The sequence below is a fragment of the Anoplolepis gracilipes genome, chromosome 9, assembly GCF_047496725.1.
Source record: "Anoplolepis gracilipes chromosome 9, ASM4749672v1, whole genome shotgun sequence".
Classification (NCBI taxonomy): domain Eukaryota; kingdom Metazoa; phylum Arthropoda; class Insecta; order Hymenoptera; family Formicidae; genus Anoplolepis; species Anoplolepis gracilipes.
In genome coordinates, this window is record NC_132978.1 from 7,884,032 (window position 1) to 7,907,842 (window position 23,811).

At 33.1% G+C, this 23,811-nt stretch overlaps 1 protein-coding gene across 3 annotated transcripts in view; it reads left to right on the forward strand.

The window, feature by feature from the left end:
• The window catches only part of LOC140669810 (neural cell adhesion molecule 2), a 205,718-nt gene that overhangs the window by 167,922 nt on the left and 13,985 nt on the right, over positions 1–23,811 (forward strand). For all 3 annotated transcript variants that reach the window (XR_012047411.1, XM_072899958.1, XM_072899959.1), the window contains one exon: positions 19,700–19,851. Coding sequence is in view for 2 of the 3 variants with exons in the window: in XM_072899958.1 (XP_072756059.1) it covers positions 19,700–19,851 (152 nt within the window). In the remaining variant the exon portion in view is untranslated. The remainder of the gene's footprint in view (positions 1–19,699; positions 19,852–23,811) is intronic.

Genomic DNA, 23,811 nt, shown 5'->3' on the forward strand with positions numbered 1-23,811 from the left:
AAGTACGGCAATCGAAAATATTGAAGATGAATAAATTGTTTATGAAAATAGAGAAAATAGAGTTCGTATTAAATGCTTTAATCATAATAAAATCAATAATGAAATAGGCAAGTCAAACATTCGTGAAATTCTTATATTTACAGTAAACCATTAAAAACACCCAAGAGAATCTTCATTAAAACATACACAGAGGAAAGTTCGGTCGCGATTTAAAAGCAATGGACGAAGCATAATGGAAACATGTTCTATTGGCTCCGACTCGAACTGGCTCTAATTCGAATGTAATAAGAGAAACTTTTATTTACGCTCAGACGTAATTAAATGTACACATACGCGATAGTATTGCTGGCTGATTGATTCTCTCGCCAATTTTCGAGAGAAGAAAATTTCGTATACGTTTGCTATACACTAAATAATAATAAATAATATAATAAGATTCTAAAATTCTTTGTGAAAATTTTATACAAATTTTAAAAATTTTTAGCCGATAAAGTAATAATACTTACGCAATATTTTCGAGACACGTTATGACATTTGTTGCATAAATAATTAACATAATAAACATATTACATAAGACAATTTTCTTGTTAATAGCACAGTATAAGTTAGACTCTATAAATTATTAATGGAAAAGGAACTTATTTAATGAAAAAATAGAGCGGATAACTGATATACATATTTGCTCAATGTGTGAAAAAAAAACAAGAGATAAAAGCGACAAAATATTTGTATGTGAAAAAATGTTTTGCGCCAATTTATATGATAAAAAATTGTTAAAACATTTTTATTTAGATTGACGATTCGTGACTACTTTCAGCAAAACGGGGTAGCCGACATCGCGGTGTGAAAGACATTCGAAATGAAATCGGTTAAACACGCGACGCTACGTAATAGCAAATTATTCGAGATAACGTGAAATTATCGAACGGTTTCACATTGGACGAGAAAGACAAGAGGATTAGATCCCATTAGCATTCGCGAATTGGATTGGAGCAATGCCGTTGTTCTCAGTTAAATCGATTTTTATCAGGTATTGTTACGCGACGCCTGCCTTCCAGAACGATTTGAGAGTGAGAGTAGTACGGAATGGGAAACGTTTGTCGCGATTTCAAACTGATTTGAATTCCTCTTTTTTTTTCTTTTAAACAATCTATTTTACAGAAAACGTAACCTTTATCGCGAAAAATGTAAAAGGTATATTTAATCATTTAAAAATATAAGAAGTATGTTATATAAATAATGAGCGTACTCGGAATCGATCCTTGGAAGACAGAAGGGGATGCACATCTAAGAAATATTTATTTAAAATAATTTTGTATTTATACTCTTTTGCTTTTCAGATATATAAAAGAATAATTTGATAAAAAGCTGACATAAAGCAGAATATTCATAAAAGATTTTAATGTTAATTATATATATATTATATGATTATATTGATTTCTTTATTGATATCTTTTTTTTATTATTAGAAAATTTTTGCGATCAATTTATATTTTTCCTCGAAAATGTTAATATTTTATATAAATTAACACATGTCACACATCGTAATGGTATCCAAAATGGCCGAATATTAGGAATAATGGCTTCTCTGGAAGCGAGAAAGAGAGAAAAAAAAAGTTCTCTTCAGACTGGATACCACGTGGTTGCTCGCAACGGTCCTTTGACGATGGCAACTTTTGCGCTCGATATGCGGCGCTCAGTAACACGGATTTCCCGTGTAATATATCTCCCTTTCACGTAAAAGAGCGCGCAGTCCCTTTCAATATGCCGAGAGCGACGCGGAACGTTAGAGTGCGCGGACCATCTTTTTCGGCTGATCTTGGCAAGTGTTCGCGCGCGCCATATGTAACGGCGAGCACCACGTTATTCACATTTCGCTGACAGAATACAGAAGTCATTTGTCGACTCGCTAGAACGCTGACTTGACAATACCTATTAGACGCATCTCGTGAATACCGAGCTGTCTATCTTCCTCTCTTTCTTCTCTCTCTCTCTCTCTCTCTCTCTCGTACGGGCTATTACCTTTAGCCACTCAGACACATCAGAAGAGCCCGGTAAATGTCCTCGCGAGACAATAAAGGGACTAATGAGCGATTAGATGAAATGTAGATAATGGAACTGAATATTGTAATCAAAAGAATGATTGATTATTAGTTCACAAATTTAGCAAAAATAAAGAATTCCTGTGTTATTCATATACACATATACGCTGAAAAGTAAAACTTCTAAAAGATTAAATCTTTGACATATGAGATGTCATTTTAGTACAAGTTTAATTTTAATCTTGCGAATGCTTTAATTTATTCAAGACCAATTTTTTATAAAAATAATCTTTCTTCAAAAGAAAATAAATTTTTATTATTTGATTATTTTTATTGTTAAAAATTTATTATGGTATCTAAATAATTTTGAGTTACAATTCTTGACACAGTGCAATCTTGTATTAACCGAAAAAATTGTATTATCTAAAGTTATTATCTTTAAAGTTAAAAAGCTTTCTATTTTTTTAATTTAAAAATTACTACTTCATACGAGACTTTAATTTTTTAAAAATTGAATTAAAGGGATATTTTTTATGTTTTATATTTACAATATATTTAAATTTTATATATAAATATATTAATTATATATTTATATATTTTAGAATTATTCTTATAGAATTTAGAATTTATAGATATTTAAAATTTATATTTAGAATTTAATTCGGCGGAAGAAACATTATCACACAGCTAAATGATTTATTTAGCTAAAAGAATGATAAATGCATTTGGTATACTAGACCCAATAAATTCAACTCAACTAACTCACAATTTGATAAGTCAACAATTTACCTTTCTAATACACTCAATAAGTTTCCATAGTAAAGTGTCTTTCGCATTTCCGCTTTCAAGACTTGGCGTGCATTGCTTTGCACTCTGACAATTTGCAACCACGGCGTTGAAGGGAATCAAAACGATCGTTATCCCGGCATACTCTTCCTTTAGCGGCATTTCATTATCCGCGCGAAATTGAATCTGCCGATCAATTACTCGTCTCTCTGTGAGAAGTACGCCTTCTTCGCGTTCTCGAAAACGAGAAGCATCTCGCGCGCGATTGCCCTTCCTTCTCCCAGAAAATCTCAGTAGATCTTGCTTCCTTCTCTGCGAAAGATGCCATTGCCCTCTCGCCCACCGTCCCGCAATTTCGCACACGTGTGTGGAGAAACGCAGTGGAAAACGCATGTCGTTGGTTCTCATCGACGGCTCCTTATCTGCGGAGTTTGGTTTTCATTCGCTTTGCAATTCAATCCGCTAGAATCCCGTGGGATATTCTCGCTCTCCTTTCCCCCGTCGTTCCTCTTCGATATCTCAAACTGACGTCATTGCGCGATTCCCCAAAATGATCAAATCAGCCAACCAGTGCAAGTTCATTATCTCGAACTTTTTTGAATTGATCTAGATTATATTTATCTAATATATTTTTTGCTGAGAAGAAAATTTTCAACTATAACATAAATCACAAAAATAATTGTTAATTAAATCAATATATATGAATTTTTTTGTTATACGTCGTAATATTCAAATTATAAAATATTTCGTAATATTATTCTTGTTAATGTGTAAAAAAATTATAAAAATAATTCTGATATATTCTTCAGTATTGAATGGCAATATATTGCAATATCTAAATTTGTTATTTCTTTTTTATCATACAAGATTACAGGACATACAATCTCTTTTTTATCATTTATGAATCAAACAAGAGTGAAACAAATTAAAACGTAAAAGAATGATATCCGAGAATTTGGAGTAATTGAATAAACAAGATTTTAATTAAAAATCTTATAAAAATGAATATTAAATGTATATTTGTACCATAATCAATATCTACATTTCAAAATTATCATTACTTTATTAACAATAATTTATTTATTATTATAGCAAAGAGATTATAAAAATATGCAGTGTTTTCAATATCTAGAAACGTCAATGAAATCAGAAAATGAAACGGATTAACGTTGAGTACTAAAAAGTCAGGAGAGAGATTAATACCGATATGTTGTTCTATTCATCAGGAACCGATGAATAGAACAACAAACCAAATTAAATGTAAGTGAATAAGAGCAAGTTTTTAATTAAAAATCTTAATCAATCTGTCACATCTCCGTCCACATCCTCTGTTATTGTATTTATTCAAGTATATTCAAGTAGAGAATTCTAAAAGAGAGTCAAATGCACCTTTAAAAACGAATTAATGATTACGTCGTGTAACCGCATATATAGCATCGACGAATATGGTAATCTTGCAAGATTTAAGGCCTCTTCCGCTCTGTTGCCGATCAGGTTCCGGAACGATGACGGGACAATTACTTCGCGCTTCGATGAGACCTATAATCGACTATGCAGGATGTTTCAAAGTTTATGTGCTTGATCTTAGTAATAGATTTTTTTTTTTAAATTGAAAACTTTTACTTATATATTTTTAGAAAGAATTATATGAGATAGTAAAATTATTTTTATATTATCTTATTTTTTAAAGTATAACATTATATATCATAAGCTTTTAAACGCCTTAAGTTAACACTATGTGCAAAATAATTAAAAAATGTTACTTTACCTCTCTCTCTATATGCTTTTTTAAAATTTAATTAATACCAAAATCATATATAACTCTTGGATTTTCCACATTGAAATAAGTGTCGGTTTCTTTAGCTGTTCATTTCTTCTGACTCGTAAAAAAATGTATGACTTATGGAACAACGTATAAGGAGAAGAACATGTCAAGTATGATAAATGCATATGCTTAGACAGCAAGAGTTATTAGTCACCTACTGTATTATTGAAGCAGACATCTGAGAGGATTTCGTCTCATTGACAATCTTCTCCGTTCCGCAATTTCGCCATAATTAGATGATCGATGAAATCGTATCCATCGTGAAGCATTTCTATTATTTAATGAAACACGTACATAATCGTATCTAGAACGTGCAATGGTATCGTCCGCATTAAGAAACGCAGTTGTATTTCTCTCGAAATTCTCTCACAAGCGATATGAAACGCTTCATTTAACGAACAAATTTTAAAGGCCACGTGCCTACAGCCTAATTACATTGAAAAACAATGTGCATACACTATGCATCGCGCAAACATGACATTATTTGCTCTTCTGTTAATCAACTTAATTAGCGGATTATTCGAGGCACGCTATTATCCAGAGTTTGTTATGGTGAAAACATTTTCAGAGAGTTGTATTATAACGGAAAATAATAATTCCTGTGAAAAATTTGACGTTTTATTAGTTACCTAAATAACCGCGTATGTATAAATAATTCATTAAGCATATAATAAATTTGAGAAAATCAATAATTTTTATTAAGCGAAACTGATATTTTTATGAAAAATATATGAGTATACATTAAATATAAAAGAAAAATGGATCTATAATTAAGGCAAAAAATTTCGCAGTTTTTTTTGTATAAATAATGTTGATGTCTATTCAACACTAGAATAATATTGCCTTTCTATGTATTCTTAACAAATTGTTTTCATAAAATAAATTTCTTTATTAAAGTAAATAATAGCGATATTACAAAAAAATACTCCAAAATCTAAATATTGTGATACATTTGAATATTAAAAGTTGTTTACGTGTGATTCCCTTTGTAAGGTAAGATTAATGCAAGTTAAAACACTGATGTATTGATACGCAATTACTTTATAAAAAATTATTACAAAGAAGATATATGAAAATATATCTCTTATATATATATATATATATATATATATATATATATATATATATACATACACATATGTATATACATATATGTATATATGTGAATATACTCCTAATTTCTAAAATATTCATTGAATGCATTTATTTTTTATACATATATATATAATTATAAGAAATATTACTATTCTCTCTTTCTTTTATTTCTTCATTGTGGCTTAATCCACGTAGAATGACGCGCAATATCAACGACACCTCCATACACAGCCCCGTAAGTAAACAATATCCAAACCATCGTGGGTGTGTGTTTGCGTTTCCCGTGGAACGAGCTGTGATAATCTACGGTGAAATGCGGCAACCTTCCTTCTTCCACTCGAGCTGAATAGGCGCATGGTTGCTGAATAGAAGACGCTCCGCGTTCGCTCGCGGCTGGTCTGAATTTTCAGCGACGAAAATGCTGCGGAGAGAGTAGTTTGAGCAAGAAGAGAAGAAAAAGAGCGAGAGAGAGAGAGAGAGAGAGAAAGAGAAGACAGAAATGTAAAAGCGAAAGAGCGCAGCGTCAGGCGGCGCGGCGGATCGGTTGCCATCTTCCGCGAAAAACCTCTACAGAATGATTAAAGAAGAAGCATTGTTAGTAAATTTTCGAAGAAAATAATATTGATTTATAATAACGGCTGATAAATGGCAGCAGTCAATATTAATTCTCAAGACTATTGCATTTTAATTACTTCTTTGAATTTACAAGTTGACATATTTATTATATTATTCAAATTGTCTCTGCTGTATAAAAATAATTAAAATTAGGGTTTTTTATATAATAAGATTAATTATATTTCGCAAAATTAACTTTTAAAATTTAATAATAATAATCTTATAAGAATTTAAAGTGCTTAAATAAATGTTTATAAAAGCTGTCTCTGCGTCAATTTTGATGATACTTGTTAAGTTTGTAAATCAAGTAAAAATAATCTTGACCTGAAAACTGTATTTTTAAAGTTATATGTATATCTAAAAATGTTGCGGTCAATTCTTGAATTGTTCTGTAGAATAGATAAGCTGAATAGAACTTTATGTATATGATGAGCAGAAAGGCAAAAGCAAAACACTGGAATGAGGATAAAAATATTTTAGCAGCTCCAGACAATGAAAACCCTCTCGCTGGCCTTTTATTAGAATCCGGAAGTTCAGCAAAAATATATTTCAACCAATATATTAATAACAGCGTTTTATAACGTTATCTCTCTTGAAATTATTCCACGAATTTATAAGAATTTTATTAAATGTCATTATCCAATAATCGGGTCAAAAAGTTATTATGTAATCGATCGATAGCCAATTAATTGGTAAAAATGAAAAATCCAGAATTAAAATCAATTATTTAGAGTTATTGCATAAGATATATCGACAGTCTGCGCCTCGTTTCAATAACAATTTCACAAACAATCAAATTTTCGATTTCGACATTGTTGTTCATTCATCTCGGTATAGTAGTAGAAAACCAAGATTATTTGTGAGATATATACATTGCCTCGAGGATAGAGAAGTACATCAGAAAAGTTTCATTTCGGTAAAGGCGACGTCTCACCTGCAATGCAAAAGTAAGCTCACTGTGAGAAAACATACGTGTACATCGTATTAATGTTGAAAGAAAAGCACTCGGATGTTCTCATTACGGTGCTATACAGCGCGTGTAGCACGGCGTATTTTACCGCAATTTCTTGAAAAGCATCAGGAACGGGCAGACATCGCAATTGAAGCTATCACGACCATGCGCCATTTTTAAACTCAATTTGTGCTCTACGTTGCGAGTAACGCCAACTTTCTTAGTGCTAGAAATGGCCTTGATTTAAATACGTCACATTGTGACACGAACGTAATTTAAGCGCTAACATAATATAAGCGCTGACGAGAGATCATTTTGTCACTGAGCTACTTTATCTCGTCTCTTACTACTGTAATCTCTCTTGTGTGTATATCGCTTGCTTATATATTATATATTGATGCTTACATTTGAATATATAAAATTAAAAATATTCTCTCGTTTAAAAATCAAATTAGATGACGTTCTAACTTCTATTAAGCCTACTGGATAATAATTTTAATTTAAACTGCAAAATTTTATCTTATCAATTTATGCAATTATGAAATGTATTTTTATAAATTTTTAAAATAGCGTATTTTTTGCGTTACATTTTCCAATATTATACACAATGGTCTCTTCTATTGTAAAGCATACATAAATTTAAATTTACACTTTCTATGACGTTTTTCTATGAGTTACAAGATAGTCATAAGATAAATTGCGAGTATTTGTGAGTCTACACATTAATGTTAATTGGGCTCACGAAACTGTTTCTCCTTAGAATTTGCAAAGTGTTTTCGTAGTTTCTTGTTTGCATTTAGGGATGGCATAGTTACCCTCGACAAAGTCAAGATGCTTGAACACTTCCTATGAATGGCTTCGTCATACCAAGTGGCTGCTGTCAAACTATCCAATGTTCCTACAAGTCTCTTTCAAAACGAAATACTGTTTACATGTTTCGCTTGAATGATTCATTTCGTATGATACCCTAAAATGAAAGGAAGAAGCAGAAAATTTTTCGACTTTGTCGTTTAAGATAAACATTCACTTTCGGGAAAAAACTTGTATGTTTCCACAATTGAATTCTTTTTTTTTTTTCCTTTGAACATTTTATCACGGAGATGATATTCGTGATCATGTATATATATATATATATATATATATATATATATATATATATATATATATATATATGTATCTGAATCTAGCCGAACGAGGTCTTTTTCGCAATGGAAGGTCTCGGTACATTCGCAATACAATCCCACATTCACATGCACTTGTATACACGCGCACGACACGGTACGCCCGCTTGTTATAATATGCGAGACAAATCCCGAGCTGTTGGAATTGCGGATTAATGAACGGCCTCGTTATGCGATGCAAGCCGTCCTTGTTCATCGCCAGGCATTCTGTCGAGAAACGATATGGCGCCCTTGGAAATCGATAACCATTAGCGTGCGCGAGTACGACAGCCAGTACACAACGCACATAAAACGTACATAATATCCTCTCTCTCACATATTCATATGTACATATATAAACGCATGTATGTCGTATTTAAATATACAAGATTTTTCACTTACAAATAAATTAATAAATTTATACATATATATATACATACATTTTATTTTTTAGAATTTAAAAAAAATCCACGAATTCAGATGTCTGCTTTTATTCATATCAGGCTTTTACATAATTTCTTTCCCTCTCGATACACATAATAGAAAGCGTACGCAACAAAACGGCGAAACAATAATTGGAAGTCGTATAATACCCTCTTCCGGAATTGCCTTTAGCTGAGACGGTACATTCTTTTGATCGTTAGTACGAGAAACTCTGCTTTTAGGTATAATTATATCTTGGGAAATAAAAAAGTCTACCGAAACCAGATCAGAATACGAGGAATAGTGAATTATTATGATTTGTCGTTTAGTCAAAAATTACCAAACGACAAATTACAATAATTCACTATCCCTCTTGGAATAAAGCGGATGCAGATCTTCATGTTTTCGTGAATAATGATAAAAACAGTGTTTTTTCCGATATTTAATTGTTCACTTTTTGTGTACGAAGGGTCAGGAGTCTTCAGTGAGGCAGAAGCCCTCTGTGTTTTATTCATCCAGGAGCGACTACTTTTCTCGTTTTCTAACGATTGTCGGTCGTCTTTGAAACCCTTGTATGAATCGAATGTTATCTCATATAATGATGCATCTTCTCCGTCCGCTGCTTTCATTATATCGTATGCTTTTACCAAGCTTGATATAAAATTCAATAAACGTTTGTTTTTCCATCGCGAAACTAAAATCGCATAAAAACACGCAAAACAAAACATGTTTTTATTCATCATTTACTAATCTGGTACTGATGAAACTTGCAACATGTTAGACACAAAGCTTTATACTATCTTCTTCAGTCATTAGCCGAATGCTGCTATTTGTTTTTCCGGGAAAAAATCAGTCTGAGAACTTTAAAACATATTGTATGTAAACGTAAATGTATATATATGTATATATGTATATTATATATATAACATGCATTTACGTTTACGTATTAATCAAGTGCGTATGCACATATATGTATACAGTCGCAACTACTACTAAAAGGACATCTTGACGAGGAGAGAAGGAAGAATGAACAGAGTGACGTAGTTAGATTGTGTAGAATCTCGCGGATGTCCCTGGAGAGCAGAGTGTAAGCGACAGATATCTCGCGACAAACGCCACGAGAAAATTTTAATGCACATTGCCGAGATAGGCCATACTTCGCAAATGCGAACCAATTTAACTTAATTTGTCACGACATCCATCAGTACATATGAATTGTGAAGCTTGAAAAGAAGCTTGAAAATTCTCAGTTAAAATTTTTCTCAGAAAATTTCTCAGTTGTCTGAAATCTCTCGTTCCTTTCGATAAAAATTGCGTGCTTTGTAAAATTTGTGGACTATTTTCTTAGTACTCGCGTGAGGAAAACGCGTATCATGTCGGACTGTGTTTCAAATTTTATTGGTAACTTCATATCTCATCCGAAAGCCTTAAATTTTCGCCAGTACCTCTCTTGGGAGAATACGATATTTCTCTAGCGTTGAAGTACGAAGAAACGGAAGCAATAAAAGAGCGGTCAATATCGAAAGAGATCCAATCAGCAAACGCGACTTTATCACCATTCATCTCGTCTTATACTCCCATTCGCCGAGGTGATTGGTTAACTGTAATAGTTCTCTCTTTAAAAACCACCAATGCTTTGATATTCCTATTCTAAGATCTTCATTTTATCATGTCTCCATTTTCTCTCAGGAAATCGTTTATAGTCATTAATGATACGTACCTTATTTTATTACGGTTGTGTTTTTTATAATGAATATAAATGAGTATTTATTTCATAAACAATATGATAACGCTGAGATAGGAAAACTATGAATGTGTAAGAATGTATAAGAACAAGCTTTTGCACTTTAAGAAAATTTAAATAATATTACTGCAGCAGGCAGAAAGAAAAAAATCTACTTCTTAACATATTTTTGATTATTAAAAATTGCGCGGGTTTTAATTAAAATATAATAATATTATATCAATATTTTATTTAAAAATATAATTATAAAATATAACAAAAAGCAGGTATCTAATTTAAATTATTTAAAGTGACTTATATAACCTATGTTATGACTTAAGTAACTTCTGTTTTACTCGAAAAAAAATATATATATGTGTACATATATATTAAATTATTTTAAAAAATTATACTATATATTAGATAGAATAAAATTATTAATAAAATTTAATGTAATATTCAAGTTCCTTTTTTCTTTTATTCGAATTAATTTTAATTGCTCGGCACATATTTATAAAGGTTAAGAATTGATCTCTACGTAGGAACCATAATAGAAAGCGCGAGTGGGTAGAACGGAAGAGGGTCAGATATCCCTTTTGCAGCGAACATCGTTTTCATTCCATGCTTTTTCCTCCCCTCGACCATCTTCCCCACCACCTACGACGATGGCTTTCATCCAATTTCCCCTTGTCTTAAGGAGCTTCATGCCCTCGCGCGACCGGTGCTTAAATGTAAGTGCTTTTTCGTGCGACGTTCGACACCCGCGAGACCCATTGTCAGCCTCGAGATTGACAGCGTCCATAACACAGTGATTTTCTCTAAAATTATACTCCCATGAGAAACCAACGTCATATCCTGCCATGACCTTTGGGGCAATTTTCACCGTTGATCTATGTTGTTAATATTTTTTAAATTTATAATATTTCATTCATAATCAGTTTAACTCTTGATTATATCTTTCAAAGATTTTTGCAAATAACAAAAAACTGATTCCGATAAAAATTTAGTCTTAAAATTTCTTTAAAATGTATTTAGAAGAATAAAATTTAACCAAAAATATTAAGAACATTAGAAAGAAAGATATTATAGAATATAAAAAATTCCCTTTTATGCTACCAAGAATTAATAATCAGAATTCGAGAAAGAAAATGGAAAATAGAGTATATCTATCTATCTTTTTTTAACTTGTTACGCTCAAAGAGTTTTAAGTTGATATAATCGCTGATCGTGCTCATATCATTTTCGCATATTTTCATGAATCACGTATTAAAAGTATATTATCGAGAGATTATGTGTATGTAATCGGATTTGAAAGATAAACGGCAGTTTTTATACCTGGGAAAAGTTCGATTGCGGAAACCCCAAATTGAGTAAACTCCAAATTACTTCCCTTACGCAAGGATTTACTTTGTGCGCTAACAGACTACTAGTTGAGATCATGTTGTATCATGTTATCTTGGGGTTTTAAAAGAGTTTTGCGCAAGAATAAAGACCGCGGCTACAAACATTACTTAATTAAGGTTTAACTCAGGTTTTGTCTCTCTTCTTAGAAATGTAATTAGAAATGCCATTCGAACAAAGTCAGAGTCACACGAGTCAAGTTTCAGTCAGCTTTCGAGTCTATTGTTACGCAATAAGTCCAATTTTTATACACGATCTGTTTCCAAAGTTTCGCATTCGTACAGTCCTAAATTATATAGATCTTATTTGTAAAAAGCATCGATCCGACGAGCAATTTTCCAACATTAATCGAGTTTTATCTACACGTCCTTCAACCTATCACCTATCGGAATATAATCAACGATTAGGTTTATCTTCACAGATTACACGAAGCGTGTGTCGAACGCGTGCGTGATCGAACGCGTAGCTTGTCGTGAGAGCGAACTGAGTTAAAATTAACTTTTAATGAATATTTATGACGCGCCGACCAGCGGAAATTACGTCGCTCATTGAGTTAAAACCGCAGACAATAGGGCTTATTTGCCGTTTCCGCGTGCGACTCGCGTATTCGCTGAGAAGTCACTAGGAACTCGGTCGCTGATGCCACGAACGAGACGTGCGCTCTGTGCAAAAAGTTGTCAACGAGTTTGCGAGAAGGTAGCTTTGCGCAACCGAGGGCAATGCTTGTCGCACTACTGTACGTGTATGAAGAGAATTAAAGTAGCAAAATAGACAACGAGGTTACAAGAAATTATATCGCGAAATTATTGTCGCGAAATAGGCACAACTAAAAATGTTTTGAATTTTTTGAAATATTAAAAAAACGTGCGCGAGACCAACTTAAAAAAAAATAAAATTTACATTGAATTTCTTAAAAAACTACAGTTAATATTTAGTATTATCAAATTTTTATCTCTTGTTGCGAATCATTTTTTATAAAATTTTTTATATAATTGAATATAAAAGAATACAATTTAATTTTCCGATTTATTTATACTTGATGTATGTATACTTGACGTACACAAATACTATAAACATTTATTTTATAATTACTTATATTACAAATTAATTTTTCTTTACTTGTTTCTTTCTCAATTATCTTTTTTTTTCAAAATGCGATATGCATAATTACAGATTGTTTTTAATATTAAAAAGTTAAGTTGGATGTTATGTTTGTTATATATCTTATAATTTTCGTATGCAAAAGAGAGAGGAAAAGGAGAGAGGGGGGAACAACTGTATCAATTAAAATTAAATACGTTGACTGATCTCAAGAGACTGTTTCAACGTGAATGGCATGTAGAACACATACGATACAAATATTCAGCTACTAGAGTGCGTGAACCGGTTTAAGTAAGATAGGATATGACTTCCAAGAGCTAGTGTGTACCCGTGAGACACAATGCACGAGGGAAAGGGTTGAATGCGAAATGCCACGGAACGTCAGTGTGATACCACCGCTTGCGTGAAGCAAATTTTCTTGGCGCTGTATACGCGATACAGCATTTACGGTATCCGCAATGACGTAGCCTGGGAACAATAACCAGCGTGTGCACCGATTTCTGTGGCTGCTAAAGATAAACTTTACGAGCAAAGATAAAGCATCTGCATGGAAGAACCGAAATAGATGCACGATAAACATATATACAATATTATAGTTAAAATTATAATTTTATTCTCCATCTACTTTGTATATATGTATATATACATATATATTATATTATATAAATTATAATATAATCTTTTTCTCTCAATTAATGTAAAATTCATAGAAAAATTTTATATAAATCTGTTTTGCAAAAAGATAGGAAATTGATAGGAAAAATAGGAAAAAATAGAAATTTGATAAACTCGATGTGTTATCCAATAAATAATGCATTAAATATATTTTGCGTCGATGATCTAATTATCGATTTAAAAATAATAAGATATGTAAATTTTTATTTTTGTATAACCAAGAAATTTAAAACTTTTTTATTATTATTACGTTATTATTTTCAACAACTTGTTAGTGATATTATTTGCAGTTATTTGTGAGATTTGATAGAATGTAATGCTATTGAATATTCAAGAATTATCGAGTATTTGGATAGACATCCAACTATATCGATAACCGGATTTGCTTTAATAGCGCATCTTTAGTGCATGATATCAAATGGCATAAACGTAATTCGGCGACGGTGGCGTGTCCTACATGATGATTACCTGCCGTTATAAGCAGATTGCATAGCGAAGCAATATCTGGAATTTTGCGCTGAAGTGACAGCTAAATCCACTAATATCCGCCAACATGTTGATATGATTTGTAACTCTCCCGTGCATGCGTGTACGCTGGGGATAAAGCTGCCCTGAATCCACACCTGTCCGCCGATATATCTGTTTGTTAATATTATTATCAATATTATTATTGAATAAACGAAAATACATTGTGAGACACAGAGAGGGGGAAAATAGACACAATTTCGCAATGCAGGTTAATCTGCTTAAGACACTGCATTTCAGTCCTTTGTGAAAGCAGAAGTTCATATATCTTATATATATACACATATATATATACACACATATATATATATATATATATATATATATATATATATATATATATATATAAATATCTTTGCATTATGCGTATGCTGAATTTGAATCACAAGACTTTGAAACAATTATCTCTATGATATAAATACATAATTATAACTATGTATGTAATAACAATTAATATTAATTATTTAGATTAAATGATTTAAAGAGAGTCGCCTAATATTCCCCTTTGACTTGAGCCATTTTTTAAAATAAAATTAATAATTAAAATAAAGATTTGCTCTATGGAATTGAAATTTTTATTTTCATAAAATTTTTGTGATACAGTCATCATAAAAAAGTTAAGTTGATATAAAATAATATTTATGATTTTAAAATAAAATTATATCCTACAGAACAAATCTTTACTATAACTCACAAATTAAATATTAATGTTATCAATCAAGAAAATTAATTTTCTATTTCAAAAGGTTAAAAGTACTTGCGCAATGTCAAATTCATGAATTTCAAAATGTATTAAATTTATTAACTTTTAACGTAGCTGTCAGTCCAGTTTTTTTCCTTAAATTTGTTATATATTAATGAATATGCTTTTTTGAAAAATATTGTGATGAAATAAAATAATAAAGTACTCTCTTATATAATAGTTAATCATAATATAAATTATTGAAAGAATTATTGAAGAATTTAATACACCAAATTATTGAAATTTAATACGTAATTTAAAATACAATCACATTTATATTATATTATATTATTTTGAGAAATCTGTTACATCTGTCGTTTAATCATTTCGTTTAAAGAAGATAAATCTATCGTTTTCCTAATTTTATCGGTGCTACTTAATAACGGGAGATTGGCAAAGATTAATCCGATCAAGAGCTCATAAACTTGCCCGTTGGTGTACAGTATGTATATAGCATGATAGTCTATAAGTGTAGGTGGCTTATCTCGATGGCCTATGAATGTATTCCATGAGGATGATTGGAAAGACGATGGCGCTATGACATAAGGTTGTCACACTTCAAAGAGTTAAACGTCACGGCGACATTATATTCGCATTAATTAAACCGGCATGCCGAAGACTTATCGCTAATGAAACTGTCGCTTGATTAAGATGCAAACGAGACGATGCTTCTCGTATCTTGACGCATACATAGCCACGCACGTATGCCCGAGCCGACTCGGTAGAGTCACCTTGTCTCGTCTCGCCCAACCCGATTGCGTGAGTCCATAAATCTCAATCCGTAAACTCAAACACCGGTAGAATTGCAAATCGTAAGTAACAAACTACGGGGCAAAGACTCACGGCATCACAACGAGGACGGTAGCCACGCTCTTTGAAGCGGAGCGAGCGAGATCGGTAAGGCGTCTCTGAACCACACCGCCGCCGAACCACCCCATCGCGCTTTTGTCAATATTAGGTTTCCCCGTGATTACGTAATAAAGTAAACGTCGTTTTAACCCCTTTAGTCGGCGCTATCGACCGCCGCTCGAATTAGTTCGGTGCAAGTCATGTAAATTAGTCCCGAACCGTAACTCAAGGGGTGGAAATTGGTGGAAGGTGGTGGTAACGGCGGCGGTGGCGACGGTGGCGACGGTAGTGGCAATGTTGGGGCCAAGACGGCCTTATTGCCGGTGGCGACGGGTTAGAATGCCTGAAATATTACTCCAGCAATCAGGCCGTCTAGGCGGTCGCGGCATAATTAAGCGAGTTTCTTTCTCTTAGAATGAAAGTGTCGTCAAGGTGACCAAATTACAGGCTCGCATTCCTTCGACGGAATTATTTACACTTTACACCAACCAGAATATTATAATTTGTAAATAAAAAAAGGGTTAAGCTTACACGAATTAAAAATACGTAAATTAAATACTTATTTCATTGAAATTTTTTTAATAAATACTTTTATTTTATTAGCTTAAAAGAACAACAACTAAATATGAACTATACTACGCTTTTTATCTTTAAATTATGATAAAAATCAGCATTTGATTGAATGGAAAAGTTTAGAAACTCCATATATCGAATAAGCCAGAGTTCTCTGAAGAAAAGAGATATTGTTGTGGGATTTCTGTTTGAAGTGGAATATTTGTGCGTCTTCCAGAGTTCCATACAAGTTATCGAGATTGGTTATGTTTCTGTCTGTAATACTGAATCTATATGATAAGAATTCGATAACCTGCATAATTCAATTTTTAGAGAAATGGATACTTACATTGTCTTTTATATTTTTTTTACATTCAATTTGACTGTTTTATGAAGCCTTCAAAATATTATTCTATTTGTTGAAAATTCGTTATTCCTGTTGTTTCATATATCTATAAATATGAATATTGGCTGTATCGCGCGAGAGATAGTAGTTCTCAAAAACCAGTAAGATACGATTTTTCAAAATACCAGCAAAATCCTCATTTTATTTCAGGGGGGATGCGCGCTTTATCCGTCAATAAATTCACGATAAAACTGAAATTACGACCGATTGAGTTATATGGAGCGTATGCACGCGCCATAATTTCGTAATCGATCTTGAATTATTGAGTGGAAGCAAAACTGCATAGCAGAATAATATCGGCGAGGATTTCGCCGAAGGCAAAAAGATAAGAATCGGCTTTAATTAATTTTATTATGCTCATCATATCGGATGATCGGAATCGATCGGCGAGAGAGAAACGATGAGCAAAAATGCAACACCACTCTTTTTAATTAATAATTGTCATTATGGAGCGGCTAAAATGTCTGTTATTCCGATTGATATTATTCAAGACCGCTCAGTTTGACGTCACGTCCGGATACGTCATTCCCACGAATAATTACCACGATAAATGGACGCGCGTAAATTGCTTGAAAAGAACGACGAAGATAGATAGTTTCCGTACAGATATTTTCGGTCCATACAACTTGCGACGGCTTATCGCCGTCTATATCGTGCTGTAAATCAACGAACTTCCTTAATGCAGGTACGGTCCTATAAATACCATAACCAAAGCTTTAACATCTCCTCCTCTCCCATCGACAGTCTGTACGCAGCAACACTCACCATTACCAATTTGCACGACGCTTACAACGTTCGCAAAACCATCGTTCATGGTCACTTTGCGCCGTTATCGACGATCGCCTTACTCGCGCGTCTATAAATTCTCAGTCACGTCGCGTGCAACCTACGTGAGTATAGTCAAGTGCAACGCAATGGATCCGCAATTTTCCCCTGGGTTCAACGCACTCAGGGCGAAAATGTTTCTTCGCGCACCGACTGGAAAATTTAGAGGACGAAGCACGACGTTTCGCACGCGAGTACATAGAGTACATGGAGTACGGATATTTAACTTTAACTTAAACTTTTGCCGATACTTGCACTCATCCGATATCGAATGCGATAGAATAACCCATTCCATTCAATATTATCTCCTTCCCCAGGGGCCAATATCGCCGTAACTTTTAAAACTTCTAAAGATTTCTCAAATACATCCTCGTTCTAATATTTCCATTCTACGAGCTATGCAACAGAGAGTAAAACTACGGTAACTTTTTAAAGTAAAGCATAGAAAGAGGAGGAAAGGAGATTAAATATTAGAGGCATCAATCTGGTTCTAATATTGAGCAGAAATTTCGATGCCAAAACTATTCAGTATCGAAAGCAAAGTGTCGATAGCTTCGATAGAGTGGTTCGTACATACACACACACACACACACACACACACACACATACACACACATATACATATATATACACACACATCTTACATAAAACTGGCGATAATTTTCCGAATAACTTCAATTCCTTGTGCGCGGCAAAGTACATGCCGATGATATATCGCTTTATAACAAAGAGGATTTATCAATGTCAATTTGGCGTGCAGGAAGGTACGCGTCTTGCGGCCAGCGACCCGCTATAACGAAGAAACGAGCGGCAGTCGAGGGCAGTCGGGCGGTTAATTTTACTCGCGCCGCTATCGCGGGGACGTTAGAACAACGAGTGGGGTTAATTAATTGCGGACCTTTTTTAATTTGTCTGGCTAGACGTAGGGATTACCGCAAAATTTTTAAACCGATACATCCGGAAGTCGAAAAGTAGAAGTGCTAAATTGGAGATACTTTGTTGAAATGTGGAAAAAGAGAGAGAGGGGGAGAGAGAGAAGAAAGGGACTTAAAGAAAAATTTATTTAATTCAAGAAAGTCTCATGTGATAAATCTTTATAGAAACTTTGAGCTTACAGGTAAAAAAAGAAATATTCATCAGCTATTTCGTTATCGATTATTCGATTTATTTTCATATATGTATTTTAGTATACGAAATTGTATAGTGATTTTGTTTATGATTGTTTGAAGTTTGAAAAGAATCTGCAAACGCTCATTGCTAAGTCACCTTGAGAAATACTTGAATCATTCTGAAAAAAGCACGCAAGATGGGACGCAAGATTAATTGTCTCCGCTCTAAATTAAGTTATTCACTTTGTTATAGTACTTGAGCTATCGCGCGGCAAGATACATGGTACATGGCGCGTGATAAAGTAGTAAGAGAGCGGAAAAGAGAGCGCGGGTGGTAGGATTAATGAGGGGAGGGAGAGTTTATGATCCCACGCTTAAAATTCGTCATACCAAGTATATGACTGCAAAGGGATGTGCAGGTAGGAATACCTGAGGAGACTTTCAAATTCGGCGCATATCTTATGCATGCTCCGGTATTTTTTGTCTAGACAAATTTATTATTCCTGTTCATTTTAAAATACAATATAGCTGTACCTACGTAATCAAAATTTTTTTCACAATTGCTATTTGAAATATTTGTCATTTGAAATTTGAAACAAATGAAGAAAATATAAGCATTCTATTATTAATTCTATTATTAAATTGTGAATAAAAGTTCATTTAATTAAATAAAAGCGATTATTGAAAAGATTGTAATAAAGTCCAACGAAATACGAAATTAAAAGACTATTTTATTATATAACAATGATTTATCACAAAATCTGTCAGCTTTATGGATTATGGAATATCAAATATTTTAATATCCTTTGTGAGCATGTGCTACAATTGTAAAAGGATAGAGGAGACACACAAGTCGAGCACATTATTCAACTAGTGAATTAAATAATTTTCAGTCAGCCCGCTGGAAGTGAAGATAGCTAGGGCGAACCAGCCGCTGTCGGCGGGTAAGAGGTACGACTTGGTCTGCACAACTTCCGGCTCTAGACCACCGGCCGGCATCACCTGGTGGAGAAACGGTCAGCGTTTAGTGGATTCCAAGGAGAATGTAAGTGCGTCCCTAGATGAAACAATTTTCGTTCCCGCGCAAACATAATTTTGCCTGGCTATTCCCGGACCTCGCATAAAGTCAAACTTTTCTTAAATAAGAGACATTCTTTAAATGATATCTGTCTTTTGTCAACTGTATTTTTTTTTAAAGAGAATACTTGATTATTAGATTTTTTAAATCTATTTAACTCTATTAAATAAACTAAAATTTTTCATAAACTAAATAATTAACTAAATAAATTATGTGAACGCGCGAATAACTATTTTAGTAGCTAAACTAAACCATAAGCGCCAAGTTAATAGTTTTTGAATTATGCATCTACTTCGTAGTCTTTTTTTCTCTAATATGTTAAAAACGCATCTATCACCGCCAGAAAGTTTTGTCCTATGCGTGCCTAAACTTTCAAATTCTTTCTCACACATTCATTCCATTTTCCCTTAAAGGATTTATGATATACCATATCAAAAATATGAAGAAAGAATTAATTTATTAATCCTCTTTTTATATTTGATTTAATTTGTAAATTTGTGTTGATCAAGAAATTCTTAAAAATAAATATAAGAAATAAATATAAAACTCATAAATATACAAATTAAAAGACGCGCGCGTGAGAGGTAAAATTAAATTTTTTTCTAATTAAAATTAAAATATTTGCATGGTCATATTTCATTGTAACGATAATATCAAATTAATCTCCGCATTAACGAAAGACTACAATTAATCTCTTGCACTGTCTTGACTCGTCTGGTTGACATGTGTCTCCTAATTTCATCGTGGTGGGACTGCAATTTCCACGTTCAATTTCCACGGATTAAGCGACAAGCACAAAAAAGAACGATAGGCACAACCGATTACGTGATCGACTGCCGTTTACAGTAGCGTGCACGGTGCAAGGATTACGTTTAATTGATGGAAAGTCCAGCTATTCTGAAGAGCCGTAATGTCGGAACATTTTCTTGTAACATTGAAGATAAAAAAATATTACGATAGTAAAAAAAGAATTAATTAAATTAAACAAAACGCGAACACATTTCATTCTTTCCGAAATGATACTGTATAACTGACAAATTTTCAATTAAAACCAAAGAGCAACTTTTAGACTCCCTCTTAAAAATTGACCTCTTTTCTGTCGAACGAGAAATTTAAACTTTTTTAATGCCAAACTAAAATTTAGGTTCTTTAACTATTACATATCTTTTTTTTGTAAAAAAAAAACATAGAAAAAAAAGATATTTTAAGTAGGACGTTAAAATGGCTTACCCTGTATGCATATGTTATATATACGAATATATCAATTCGAATTCAGAGAAGCGATGAAGATTCCGTGAAAAGGTACATTGTATAATTTTTATTAGTTTCTAAATGTAATAAAACACTGGAATTTATCTATTTATATTCGTATCCTTTTGTGTTGGTTATTTCTTGAACGAAAAAGAGGTCCTTTGATACCTTGGTATATAACAGTTAGAGGACCTAAACTTTAGTTTAGTATAAAAAAAGTGTAAACTTTTCGTTGAAAAGGATAAAAACGAACATTACTCTTTGCAACTAAATTATCTCATATATTAATCTTCTGCTCTTTCATTTTTCTCTGCTGTTTAGTTTTTTTGATGTATTAAAAACTTTTAATAATTTTTTGACGAAATAAAATGTTTACGCACGTGTCAGATATGAAACAAAAGCATATAGATCAATTAATAGTATGAGAATCAATTTTTTTCAATTTTAGAGAGAAAAGAACATAACAACGAATTATTGGCTATCTTGTAATTGTTATCTGAACATAATTAAAGAGTATTTCATTCGCAATACAAAATTCTGTTCACATAAAAGAATTATAGATTCGAATTTAACATGTGATTGAAAATGAAATGGAAAGACTAAAAATTGTTTTAACAGAGTGTAATATTATCGAATCGTACACGGTATTCCGATTAAAAAGCATAACATTTCGTCGTTACGAAATTAATTATCAGCAATAATAAAGTAACACGTCACAAATATTGATAAATATAATTATAACGTAACTCAAATAAAGGAAATTTCACCGAGGTGATACTTGATCTATTAGAGAGGACTCCTTTCGTGTACGCATGTTTTTTCTCTCTTTTTTTTTTAAGTTTCTCTCTCTCTCTCTCTCTCTCTCTTTTTTTTGATTCCGATACAATTCATTAATTCATTCAATTTCATTTCGAACGCGTGCTGCAAAATAAATTTCGATTTAACGTAAATCGAACGCGCTCTAACCGAAACGCGGCGTTTCTGTCGCGAGAAACGGATGAAGGTATTTCGTATACAAAGCAAACAAACATCAATAGAAACACGGATTAGCGACGAAATGAAAGAACGTACTTTCGAATAAATTGACCCGTTGTCGGGCGAAATCGAGCATCGACCGCTGTTTATTCTACTTCGATTTTCCCCACACCCTACTGTCACTTGGATAAAACACACCGGGTGGTGCACACGAACACGCAAACAACACCATACGCCTCGTATACGCGTTTTGATCCGCATTTAAGACGACGACGTAAATATTTGTCGGGAAACGGTGGATTAAGAACGCCGACGACGAAGGGCGAAGGGCGAAGGGCGAAGGGCTCGCGCGCAGAACAGAGAAAATATTGTTTCAAAGTCGATACCCGCCGCTATACGACACGGTATTGTAGATTGTTTCGTTGCTTACGTAAGAAAGTTAAACATAAGCAGCGGAAAAGATAGCCGGAAAGGGGAAAATACAGCAGAAAAGGATCGATATAATCCACGGTGAAACGTAGGTCGGAAACAAAAGGCCCGTTCCCCTTCTCATAATCACGCAACAAGAGTTTTCGAGACTTCATCCCTCTCGCATGATTTTGCAACCACGCACAGTAGCTACTTATCTTAGTATACGTAAATATACATAATGCCTTTCGCTTAAACGAGTTTCGCACTTCGGAGTATTTTTCTCCGTCGCGTATCGTCTGCAAAATTGCAGCAATTACGTTAATCGATTCGATCCCTCCTGGAAATGCGCAACCAGAAATATATTTTTAATGGATAGCATCTCATTTCGTAATTATCTTTGCGCAAAAGCGGCTCCCCGCCGTCGCCATTGGAACGAAATTAGAACGCGCGAGTCTCCTGCCGTTGATTTATTCTTCCAACAAGACACGAAATTTATTATTCGCGAGCGCACAAGCGCGCCTGTGTCTCGCGATTATTTTTTAATCGCGCGACAGGACGCGAAGCCACGTCGCACATCCCGCACAAGATTGAAGGCGCGGCTCTTTGTACGCATTCGTTTTTCTCTTGCAAACATCACGGGAAAGTTAAAAAATTGTCCGAGATATTTTGGTGGTTTTATGAAATATTACTTTATTATTCGTTTACAGAGATGTGAGCGATGCGTTTTTCTGGCTATTATGCGTATAATTTCCGTTTTACGCGAAAAATATAATTCGCAGATTCAGTTCATTGGACTAATTGTATGCGAGATTTAAATGTTTAATTCACGAATCGTAAAATAGAGTTAATTTATAATCCATAAACCTCATTTTTCAAAAGCTACGAGATTTTTAAATGGAGTGAAGCTGCTAATGATTTTGTCATAAAGGTAACGATATGTTGAATAAAATATAAAATACGAGCCAGGAAATATGAAACTCTCAAATTCTTTACTACATTCATGATTCGCGGCAAAGCTGAAAAAGCTTCATACATGTGCCACGATATAAATAAATTACCTCAATTATTGGATTTACTGGAATTTATTTTGAAATTAAATTGGAAATGTGCATGCAAAATATGTTAATTTTTCTATATACTTTTATTTAATAATAACAACCGTTCACAAAGTAAAGTACAGAATATATCAAAAAATATAAATTTTGTGTTTGTGTAATCCTCTATCTTGGAAAGCTCCCAAACTATTTGTTCAGATAACAGCGGAAAAAAGGAATATTCATGCGAATGTAC